This window comes from Cariama cristata, unplaced genomic scaffold (assembly GCF_000690535.1).
Source record: "Cariama cristata isolate BGI_N322 unplaced genomic scaffold, ASM69053v1 scaffold8981, whole genome shotgun sequence".
Taxonomy (NCBI): Eukaryota; Metazoa; Chordata; class Aves; order Cariamiformes; family Cariamidae; genus Cariama; species Cariama cristata.
In genome coordinates, this window is record NW_009597518.1 from 18633 (window position 1) to 31237 (window position 12605).

Genomic DNA, 12605 nt, shown 5'->3' on the forward strand with positions numbered 1-12605 from the left:
AGTGGTCTGTTGGGAAAGGGATTTGAAACCTCGCATGTCTTTGAGTTATAGTACTGTCATTTATTCATAGACTCTTTCTAATACCAGAGTGATTTGCTTTTTAGATTACTCTTGCATGGAAAGTGAGTCTCAGGAGTCTTCAACTCCATGGAATTCAAAACCAGGTTCACATGTGTCTGTGTGTGCTTCAATAGAAATTTAACTGAGTTCTTTTCTTCTTCTTTTCAAGGTCCTCGTGTCCCGATGGTGACTGTTCACAACACAACCGATGCACAGAGTAAGAATGGACTTGAGCTTTGCAGTTCTTCAGAGAAAAGTAACCAGGCAGGACAGTGAGATGTAACTGCTCTTTGGTAAACACAGTAGTGGGGAGCCCAGACTCTGCCTAGATTCAAGTCTTCTGGAAGTCAAAGGGACTTGTAGAGCTGTTGTGCTGCCATCACAACTGCTTGCTGTTTGGGGTAAAAACAAACACAGTGGTTTCGGCATGAAGTTTGTTATCTGCTTTCTCAAAAAAAATGCACAATCCAGATCTCTCTCTCTCTTTTTGTTAGTCTTCCACAAATTTTGTTTTACGTCCCACTCAAAAATAAGAAATATTTAGCTTAATCTATGGTTTTAATAAAATCACCCTGATATGGATTACTAGGTTAAGAGAGAGAACACAGAGGAGTGAGCCTCACGAGTTGTATCTCTGCCTGGGTTCCTGAATTGTTCATGGGGACTGTAGCACTTGTTTGGTAAGGCTTTTTCATGCTAACAATTTACATCTACACCAGTGTGAAGCTGGAATTATTCCAAATACAGGTTTCTTTCCTCAAAATCTTTGGTACTGGCTGTAGCCATTATCAGACTGATTAGGAGGCCCTGCGGAGTCCAGAGAGCCAGAAGGTTTCTGAGGTTTCTCCTTTGCACCTGTAGCAATACAAATTATCCAGAAAGATCCATTTTTTACCCCAGTCAGCATCGCAAGGAGCCTCAGATAGACAGCCTTTCTCTATCCCTTCTATAAGGGGATCTTAAACCAAGATGCCCCTTTCTGTCTTTCATGAGTCTCAGGAGACTTCATACCAGGCTCTGGAACTGAGTCTGATGTGAAACCAAGATTTATCTGCTCCTGTCATTTTGATGGGAGACCCTTATCTTTCATTTTAATGTAGAGTTTAGCCCAGCCTTAACCTGCAGCTAGGGACTTCAGGCATTGCTGTGATCCAAATAATGAGCAACACCTTTATTCTAGCTGCTTTGGCCGGTATCAGTTTATCAGGTATCAGTTTCGCTTAACTGGATTTACAGCAACTCACTGCTATTGTGTCTGCAAAGGAGCAGATCAAACCAGGGAATTTGGCTCTCAAACTAAAGGTTTTCTGTGAAATGCTGAGCTGCTTCATTTCCCACTGAAGGTGGTAAGTGTCAAAGGAAAGACATGTAAGAAAAAAGCACAGGATCCGTCTTGCTTTACAGAGTTTCTATGTGTTCCCTGTTTTATTCCCTGTTTTCTCAATTTCTGTTGGCAACATGTATTTCAAGCCTTTACCCTACCTGCTTGTAAGCAGAATGTATAGAGTGCAATCCCAAATTCTGATTGAACTTTTTAAAATAAAATTTTAAATCAGATTTGTGGCATATTTTATCCTTTACTATTAAAATAGAAACACTCAGTAGTGTTCCATCTAGTGTCAACAGCGTCCAATATTGTTAATGAGATGTATTGTACATTTAACTCTAATTTATCCTTCCATCGTTTTCCATAGATTTTTTTTCCAATTAAAATGTTCCTTTGCAGAGAAAGACATGCATAAAATTTAGCAGCATCCTGGAACAAGTTAGTTTAAAGCAATATACTGCTGCATGACTGTCCTGTAAGGGCAGCAAGAGAGATCTTTGCTGCCAAAGCAAAGCAGCTCAACGTACCCTGGACCATCAGCCATCATCTTGCTTATGGGGTTACCATGAGATAAATATTTCATTTCCTCATGACTCAGTTTCTCCAGTGGTCTATAATTTCTGGATAAAAGTGCCATGATGGAGCTGACTGATTTTGCTGTCCAGAGGAGGGCTCTCGCTGTGGAGCCAGGGTTATTGCTGCTGGCAACAGTGAGCTACAAGTATAGATCTGTGTGCCGGTCTGGTCCCTTGTGAAACTACTTCTGCTATAAATAGGCAAACATTGGCACTTGTAGCTATTCTGGTCTACAAAAATACAATAATTGCTTTTTTAAATAATACTGAAAGCAAATTGCAAGCTCTTAGCTTTTCAGTCTTTCTACACCACTCATACCTCAATCTGTGCACAGGGATGTATTCAGCTCTTCTTCTTCCCACCAGAGAGCTGGCCTTAGCAGTGCCCTCACCAAGCATAACTCCAGAGCAGCCCTGGTGATGCTCACAAGGCTCTATAGCCCACAGAGGATGATGCCACAGGGCCAGGAGGGTTGCTTAGCTCTGATCTGCAACTCCAAAGTCGCTTTCTTTCCCCCCTTCCCTTAAATGCAATACCTTAATTTTACCCTAGATATGGAGATGCTGACTGGCTATAACAGCATGTACAGGATAGGGCTCTCATGAACTGTGTTATAGCCTCCTGCAGAGATTTATAAAATAGTTTAAGGTGAATAAAATGAGAGAGACTATAAAACAGAAACAGCAAATGAAGGGCTGGAAAAAGTAATGTAAAACACACTGAGACTAGTTTTATTTTGGGAGATACGTATGTGTAGCATTTATTACATAGAGAACTCAGTCTAGTCATGCACAGAACACATCCCCTACTGAAATTCATTATTTTCTGCATGGGATTAACATTTCTCCTAGTTCCCTTTTTTTCCCCTCATTCTTTTGCTTTTGAATAAAGGGCGACTGACAGTTGCATGTTACTGAATTTACTTATTTAATATGAGCCCATTACTCTATAAAGGGAGTTTGCCTCTGTATTCTGCAATAATCTGATAATAGTGAGTTGCACTGAATATTATAGCGTGCTTACATTTAATTAAGCAATGACCATTTGTACTCCACAGATTCAAGCTCCCTGTGGTCCTAAAGCAGAAAAGAAAGTCCTTTAGGGGATATGCCAATCTTTTTTATTTCCTTCACAGTCTTCCTGGCTTTCTGTGAATGCAATTATATGAACAAATAAAACGGCTTGACTAAATTCCCCTACGTGGCAAGCCCCTTTTTGCTGATAAAGCTACTTGTGTGTGCCATAATTAAATGAGAATCTTAATATTTAACTAAATGTAATAGGCTGTTGCTTTGGCACTTTTGTGAAGGTTGTGGTTTCAACAGAGATGAGCCAGGCTCTTCAGAAGGAGGGTGAATAGTCATTGAACCAATATACTATTGCTGAACGATCTGTGAATTGTACTAACTGGGAAGGGCACGTTTTTGTGCTGTGCCTGCCTGTTCAGCAGAGATGGGCAATGAGAGCATGATAACCAGGTACCATAAGTATTATAGGAGGAGCTGAGGTTACACATCTATTTATCAGTGTGTCTCGAAAGGGAAGTTACAGTCAATGAAACATAATTTGATGCAAAACCTCGAGTACTTCTTGGGTTCATGTGGCAGAGACAATGCCCTGGATTCTCCTGGTTCAAACCCAGCCTGATGCCATGGGGATGAGCACTGCAATGGGCTTCCTGGACCAGGATTCACTGCCACCACAGTGGGATCCCTCCGGCCCTTGAATCCCTCTCCCATGAGGCTCAGGAGCCTCACCATCACCAGGAGACATTTCCCACCACCTAGGACGTACAACCTGAAATGTCTCCTAAAGATGAGCCCTTTACTTACCAGCTGGGAAGGACTTGCTCTTTCTGGTGTTGGAAGTGGCTGCTTTTTCTAGCCAGGATGTGGGGAATAAGGGTTAAATCCTGGGAAGGATGAAAGAATCCTCTGTTTCAGTCCCAGAGAGTCCTTGGATAAGACACACAAGCAAAATGAACAATTCTGGAAACAAATCTCCAAAACTGCCTCAAAACCTGATGTTGCAGGTTTGTATGATCATTGTCCACTCTTCTCTCTCCATGGCTTTCCTTCCCATGGATTTTCTTTTGCATAGCAGCACAACCTCATCCTGAAGGCCTCCACAGTCTTCTCCTTTTCCTCATTTATTATGTGTAACTTGGGCACAGACTTGAGGACTTCTTCATTTGATGTCTAGCTGTGCATGTCAGGTAGATGTCTGACTGGGACCCATAGTAGTGTCTCAACACAGAAGATCACACTCCCATCTGCTGTGAATCAGCTGAATCTCACTGATTTCAGGAACATAGCTTTTTGCCAATGCAGAATCTGGAAGGAGTTTCAAAGACTTAACTCAATTAGATGTCTGTGAGGATGAGAAGGAAATTCTTTTGTAAGGAAATTTGTGTTACAAATATATATTTGGCTATAAAACATTAAAATGCTTTTTCACAAACAATGCCAAAAGTTTTTGTGATCTTGTCCTTCTTCTTTCAGGAATTTTTGAGTTGGAGGTAAATGAAAATGTGCAGCTGACTGTAAATGACAGGCAAATGCCTAAGGTAGAATACATGGAAATCAAGATAGATGATTACAGTAAGTAGCACCTTTCCTTACTCTTATTTTTCTTCTCCTTTTTCACTGCTATTTCTGTGAAATGATACAGCCATCTCAGCAAGACTGGCAGGAGGAAAAATGACTTTGGCTCTCAATAAACTCACACAGTTTGCAAAGCACTCTCTTAGGATGTGCTACATAAGGAGGTTATTACAGAGACAGGATTTGATGAGAATGTAGCTGAAGAAAGGCAAAATTATAGGGTTGGGGTTTTTTTCCTTTTAAAATTTTCTTTGTAGAGAAAAAGCCATTCTGGGAAATGACACCGTGTGGTATCCCCATTGTTTGGGGCAGTTGCCCTAGCTGGACTAGTGTATTATTTGAAATGGGTTTGAAGTGGGATATTGTATGTGCTGCAGTGAATGAGGATGACTCGCCAACGACTGCCCATCGGAATCATTCACCATTCTTTGAGAAAACCATATCATTTGATAGGGTTGAAAAAAAGCAGTTTTATGAGAAAAGACAAAAGAGATTTCACCTGGAGTAAAGAAGGTAGAATCTTGGAGCAGTTTATATCTGCAGCTGGTGCATTATTTGTACCACTTGTATAATCATTCCCCACATATCTATATGCCAAAGAGACAGAGAAGAGCCTAGTGGCAAACAGCCAAAGTGTAAGCATTTTCTGGCTGTCCCTGTAGTTATACCTGAAATAACCTAAAAAGCATCTCCTCTGGCTGTAAGCAAAGATCTTACCTATACGTGGAATATCCACATACTCAGAGTTGTACAATGGCTCCCAAAAATCCCAGTTTGTGTGTATGGTGGCAACTCTAAAAGAACCCCAAAGACCCTGGGTTCAAAATATGGCGCATAATATTTCTTATGCTGGAAAGCAGCGTACCTCTCAGATTGGATGCAGTGCAATGAAAGCAGTGAGGTATGATGGATGGCAGCTTACGAGTTTCAGCCGTTACCAGGTGTTATAAAACCTGAAGCAAAAACTGAGAGACAGTTGCCATTTGAAAAGAATAATGGCCCTAAAATGTTCTCCTTGCCACATGGGCATTAGGAACATAAACCAGTGCATAAAATAACAAGAACAGACATGCACTTCCAGGCCTTATGGGCAGGAAAAGACTGGGAAAGAGCCTGTCATAAAGGTCACGTCTATCCCCCCAGGAGGCAACTCATAGTGACACTGGCAGCTTATTAGGAACAACTGAGATTGATGCTAAATTTCTTAATTGCAGGTATCATTGAAATGCAATTCTGCTCATTTAATCAAAAATATATATGTATGTCTGTAATAAATACAAGCTGGCCGCAGCCATGTGGCTGTTCCTCTGTGCACTCCCTGTATTTTCAAAGCTTTGGGCTTAAGAGCCTAGGGAACACTGCACGTAGTGCTTAGTTATATTTAAAGTCAAGCCATGGCCTTTTTGGCTGTCCCTGGGCCATTGATCCAATTTGCAGCTATTAGCATTCAGATGGAATAACTAATTAGGCGGAGTGTCAGACAATGATTGCAAAGCAAACCACTTAAACCACGCGGTTAATCTGTGTATTAATCTACTGAAAATACTCTTAATACCAATTTAATTGCTGGGCCTTTGCTAATCTGGATTGTAGTTAACATTTCAAAAATAAATGTGCTCTCATTAATGCAGAAAGCATTTATATGGCAGTGGTTTTGGCTATCGATAGGAAGCCATAGGAAGCAGTTAAATGAAGTTTTGGTGAGCACGTCTCTCACTTAGTTCAGTAGCAGTATAACAACGTGGGCTTCAGCACGGTTACCTCCTGTTTTACAGCAGAATTAAACCCTCTGGAAGTTAGGATTAAAATACATATTTCTCTATCTGTCTTCACACCATTATAGCAAAATAATCCTGTTTTCTCCCCCAGCCACCATACTTAATTGGGTTTTGAATTATCATTTTCATCACTGATTTTCCCCTTCCTCTGCTGCCCTGAAATATTGATTTCTGGCTGTGTCACTCATCCAGCTGCCAAAAAGGAAAATTATAGCTATTGCCAGATGTTAATTGAATGCTGTAAAAGTGATGCATGACTGAACAGCTCACACTGTACTCCCAATTTACATTTCTTGTCACCTCAACTATCATAATATGAGTCTTTTCTTTGACAACATCTGTGTTTCTAAGGTATTATTTACCAGTGCTTCTGATGACATGCCATTTTGTTCCTGCTCATAAGTAGCCAAAACACCAGAAAAATCTATTAGAGTTATGTCAGCATTCTCACACTGAAGACATGTTGTTATTTGGGTTTTTTTTCCCTAGAATTGCCAATGCAGATCTTAAAGCCAGCAACCTTTTCGGACACCGCACACTACCCCTTGCTTTTGGTTGTGTAAGTTCTCGCTCATCCTTTCTTTCTGTTCACATTATTAGGGCAGCGTGGAAACCTTGGCCATGAGCAGAGCCTTTTAAGATATGTTTTGTACAATGAATGCCAGGCAGCTTTAGCACCTAAGTCCAGCACGTTGCTCCCTACCTGCTACCTCACCTCGGAGCTGGGAGAAGCTAGACGTAGGTCCCTTCTCTCTCGTGTTTGAGCCAAGGGTTTTACCTCCCAGGAGGATGCCCTAGTGAAATCCTGCGGAGTAAATTGTCAGATTTTGTAAAGTTGTTCGATGTACACTTGCAATTCAATAATTTTGGGGTCAAAAACAGGAGGGAGAGGAATAAAAGATGAGTGTTGACTCTTTGCCCCAGTGCTTAGGGCGCTCACCCTGCACTTAACAGGTAGTTTTAGAGCAGAATGCAGTCAGCCTTACTACAGCTTAAATTTTAGATACCCTCATGCGGCAATCCTTCCCGTGTAAATGCTGATGTTCCCTGAAGTGACGCTAAAGAGAGAGCCAGAAACCTTTGAAGATCTCCACAATGTTAGCATTTATATGAGATAGGTAGGATTTCCTTCTGGCAGGCATAGCAGATAGGTATTTCTTTATGCAACATTTAGTAATAATAATACACATTACTGAGTTTTTTCTGGCAATTTGGAAAGAAACTGGGGGAGGGAAGTCCACTGACCTTGGAAGAATCTCTTTGGCCCTGGCTGTGTCCCACTGCATCGCTTGCTCCATACCAGGGAACATCCCATGAGAAAGAAGCCTCATGCAGGAGTGATGAGTGCCTGATGAATGCCTGAACACCATCCTCCACATCCCTCCATGAAGGACAAAAACACTGCAATAAGTGTGTCGTTACATCACAAAATTACTGCAGAGAAAATGTACTTCATTATACAAGTGCTTGAGGAAGATTGGTACTCATCAAGCTAACAGCACTTGATTAGGCTGCCTCTGAAGCTGGATGTGCCTCAGTCTCGCTTGAATAAATGCAAATGACTGAAGTCACATCCACATTAAAATCCTGCAGTGAGTTGCCTGATGTCTCCAAGAACCCCAGAAAGGACAAGAAGTAGATGGAAGTGCCAGTGGCTCTACAGTAATCCCAATATCCCTACAGTAATCCCTAAAATATTACTTACAGTTGTCATCATCATCATCTCTTGATTTTTTCGAGCTCTCTAGCTGAAGTGGGGTCAGTATTTCTTGAGAGAGTTCACCTGTACAGGATTGGGCCCTAAGCAGAAGGGTGAAGAAGCAGTCTTGCCTAGTCCTTCCACTTACCCACCAATTTTGGGCCAACCTGGGCATTTTTAAGCTGTTAGTTTTATCGCTTTAAAATTGTCCTTTCCCTCTATACTTGTGTGAAGCAGTGGTGACAGAAGTGATTGACATCTCCATCTACAGCCACTCTGGAGAACACTGTGGGAGAGGAAAGGTCTGGGCTGAGTGAACAGGGGCAGTAAATGAAACCCCAATGCTTTTCAGTAAAGGAAAGGACGATTGATGTCTGTAAGCTTCATCCAACATATTTTGGCAGTGCCAGCACACCCCAAAGCCAGACTCCTCACAGAAACCCCTCCACCAGAAAATAGCGACTTTGGGGAGCGTAGAAAACATAGAGATAAATTAGAGCAGGTGTAAAAAGAGAAAACTCAAGTCACCGCTGTGTTGCTGCCCTGGTTTACTCACAGGAGGAATCCTGTCTAGTTAGTGATGTTCTTGCTAGGTTTGTTCAAAGCTCAGCTTAGCGCAGAGATAATTGCTGTGCAAAGAGGGAGGCAGAAACCAACCTGCAGCTTTCTAGCCTCAAAACCCATCCCACACAACCAGCCTTCTGCACATCATCATTGCAGAGACTGGTCTCCCCTTCTCGAAATCTGCCCTGCCTTACAATGCATGCAGGAGCTGCTGGACCCCATGCCACAGCAAGCTCACGGCCCCGGGGAGGGCATTTGGCCTGTGCTTGGTACCGTTGCCTTTGCTTGATGCCTATTTCTGTTTCAGAGATGGGACGCCTGGCAGCCAGATCGTGACGGAGAGATTTGAGGTGACGTGGGAAAGCGTCATGGTCAGCTCTCACAATGCCATCGTGCTGAAGTTCGACGGCCGTGGGAGTGGCTTCCAAGGCACTAAGCTACTGCATGAGGTTAAGAGGAGGCTGGGCCTTTTGGAAGAGAAGGATCAGTTGGAAGCTGTCCGGTGAATGACACTGTTATTGAAGAAATTAATTCATTAATGATAATTAACCCAAGACTGTCATTAGTCCTGGTTGATTTAGTGGTGTGTGGGGTAGAACAAGGAGATGGTAGGACAATGTAGTCATACAGCTGTGACCAAGTGATGGCATGTGAGAGAGAGCTCATGCCAGCCAGTGCAGAGGGAGAAAAACAAGCCTTAAACAGAGCTAAATTAAAGCACACTTATCTGCATCACGTGTTCAAAGCCTATTTATTTTTAGCTCTGTTCAGTCATACAGCTTCAAGCAAGTAAGCTTGAATATTAGCTCCTACATTAATTTTTTTGCTGGCCTGGTAGTTGGAAAAAATCCATCTTTAAATCCTTAAACTTTTTTAAACAGGATAAACGGTGCAAAACCTAAATGTCAAGTCCTGTCATATTGTTAGATTTATTCTGCACATAATCACGCTAAAAACACTATCAGAGCAGTGCAATAGCATCAGCTTTATTATGACTTTCAGAGGTACTGCAGGTTGTTTATTGCCATTGCTTGGTCAAATCCAACACAACAGGTTGCAAGATTAAATTGAACAGAGAGTCATGTGAAAGCAGCGTGCAGCAGCGTAAATTTAGATTGTCTACATCAAGGGGCAATGGCTTTAAACTGGAAGAGAGAAGATTTAGATGAGATATCAGGAAGAAATTCTTCACTGTGAGGGTGGTGAGGCACTGGCACAGGATGTCCAGAGAAGTTGTGGATGCCCCATCCCTGGAAGTGTTCAAGGCCAGGTTGGATGGGGCTTTGAGCAACCTGGTCTAGGGGAAGGTGTCCCCGCCCATGGCAGGGACGTAGAACCAGATGGTCTTTAAAGTCCCTTCCAACCAAACCATTCTATGATTCTATGATTTTTTTTTTATATTGAAACAATGGTGCATTAAAGAGATTGTGCAAAGTGTCTGCTTATGCAAAAAGTTACTTTCCAACCCAAACCATTCCCTGTTTTTTCTGTGACCACCCCAAATTCAAGCTGATAAAAATCATACTGTATTTGTTATATCTAAGGAAAAAATGTTTTTAACCCATTGTTTCTCCTCTCTCACGTTCTAGGACAATGCTGAAGGAGCATTACATTGATAAAATGCGAGTCGGTGTTTTTGGGAAGGTAATGTTTTCCTGTTGTTCTCTGTTGTTCTAGTTGGCTGATGTGGCTAAACAGCTGAACTAAATCCTGATTTACTGAATATGTCAATGGTGACTGTTTTATTATTATTATTTATTTTGGAGATAGACTGCTTCTTGCTCAGAGATGTTAAAGATGAAAGCTTTCATTTTATCAATGTATTTGTCAATTATTTTTTTAAGTTAACTTCCAAGTGCAGAAAGTGATTATTTGTCAGAAAACCACTGTCAGAAAATTAATTATTTTTTCCCCTTACAAATTTTCATTTCATTTTCATCTTGTCCCTTAAGGCCTATGGGAGTGTGGACAGATCTAGCTCGTGTCGTACAAATGTATAACAACAATATTGATTTCTGAGGCTGATTTGCACCATAGTGTGTGCCTGGCTGGGAAACAGAAATTGCAAAGTACACACGGTTTGAAATGAGAATGGGATTGTGAGTAGAAATTGTTTATTGTGGGAGATACAGGCTTAGAGTGGGCGAAGGGAGCTGCACTTACAGCAGCATCTCTGCAGGGAGATGGCAGATGCTGAAATTGTGATGTCCATTTTAAATACTGAAAGACTGGGGTAATAGTTTGGAAAGGTAACGTATCTGATTAGACCTACAGCCATAAAGTGGGCTGAAAAGAGCCAAGCTCTTGGGCACACAACCCTCCTGCCTTCAGGACAGTGCAACAAGTATAGATCTCATCTTCAGCTGCATCTGCCGAAGCCAGAGAAATGTCCCTTATTTCGTGTTTTCTTAGGGCAAAGTGTTAAAGGCTCCATAATGGCTGAGAGTTTGCTTCAAGGTCTCAGCTGCTCTGTTTCTGTACCCAAAAGCAACAGCACCTCACGGCAGGACCGCTGATGCCCCTGCCCCCTTTGTGTTCCAGGATTACGGCGGCTACCTGAGCACTTACATGCTTCCAGCTGGTGAAGAGAACCAGGTGTTCGCCTGTGGAGCTGCTCTTTCCCCACTGACAGACTTCAAACTATATGGTAAACGCCATCTCAGAGCTCACAGACCCTCTTCCTGACCACAAATGATGTTTCTGCCCTATCCTTTCCCAGTTATCTTTTTCTTCCCCAAAATCCTGTTTTGTATTGTGTGTCTTCTTAAGGACTAGCCATAAACCCTTTTTTCCCCCTCAAGAGCAATTTTGCTGCCACCAATGGGACCAGCCATGGTGGTCAGAGTAATCAAGTAACTTCTATTACTCACTGCTTTTAAATAAAGGAGAATTGGCTCTAAACCCCTCCAGCCTCTACCACCAATCTGCACCATTGCCTTGAATGTGCTTCTTTCTTGCCTGAACCATCCGTCCGTGGAACCTGTGGTCCAGTCTGCCTGCCCGTTCCTCTCTCTGATGGCAATACTCCTCTGCATGTGGTGGTCCTTTCCCTCGGGGACACCAGTTCCCTTTGCACTTAGTGCCAGTGAAAATCAGGGAACTGCCATGAAAGTCAGTGGTGTTAAGGCAGTCTTCAGGTCCTGTACAGTTATCCCTGAGACCAATGGGAACTTGCAGTCAACTGCTGATGGAGATGGCCCCATGTGAAAGGAGAAAGGGACACAACATGATAGTGCTCTTCTCTGATATCTCAGCTGCACTAAGGAAGAAAAAAAAAAAGGCTGTTCTGTGACTGATTTAGAAACCATAAGTATGTGGTGATAATGAAAGACTGTAGCATCATACATATGCTTAGTGCATTTTCAAAAACTTTTAGAAATACGTCCTCTGTAATTAAGGCAATGCTAGAAAATAAGATCTTTTTTAGCATTTGCAATATTTGACTCAGAGGCACCACTGTACTCACTTATGACTGAAAGAGATGTTCTCATGTTTTCTTTTCAAGCTTCAGCCTTCTCTGAAAGATACTTGGGCTTGCATGGGATTGATAACAGAGCATACGAGGTAACTGCATGGACACTGCATTTCCCTGATAAAACGTGAACTGGGTTTTAACTCTTCCTCCGTGTGTTCTCTTCTGGGGAGGGAGCAAGGTTATGCAAGAGGGACTCACTAGTATAATAACTCTGAAGGTGTTCTTCAGCCTGCTTACTGCTTTCCTTGTCTTAATAGTAATAATGGATACCTCTTTTATTGATTAGTCTTCATGTCTACCTCTCTAAATTGGGTAAGAACAGTTATGCCAGTTTTACAGATTGAAAGAGCTGAGGCTGAGTCACTCAGGCGTGCCCAAGTGGACACAGAGTCATGACCTCCTTCATCCCAATGGCCTTGCCACTTTGATTCCCTCTGAGATATAATTTTTGACCCAAAGTCAAGTAAAGCTCAGCTTCTCTTGGATTTTTCAAAGTAAGCACAGATGTGATATTTCAGATAGG

General features: G+C 42.1%; 1 protein-coding gene across 1 annotated transcript in view; it reads left to right on the forward strand.

Annotated features, from left to right (window-relative positions):
* Positions 1–147: 147 nt before the first annotated feature.
* Positions 148–12605, forward strand: part of LOC104168348 (dipeptidyl aminopeptidase-like protein 6) — a 16529-nt gene continuing 4071 nt past the window's right edge. The window contains exons 1-7 of the mRNA XM_009708918.1: positions 148–277; positions 4465–4563; positions 6834–6903; positions 8915–9109; positions 10197–10251; positions 11149–11254; positions 12113–12171. Coding sequence (XP_009707220.1) covers positions 148–277; positions 4465–4563; positions 6834–6903; positions 8915–9109; positions 10197–10251; positions 11149–11254; positions 12113–12171 — 714 coding nt within the window. The remainder of the gene's footprint in view (positions 278–4464; positions 4564–6833; positions 6904–8914; positions 9110–10196; positions 10252–11148; positions 11255–12112; positions 12172–12605) is intronic.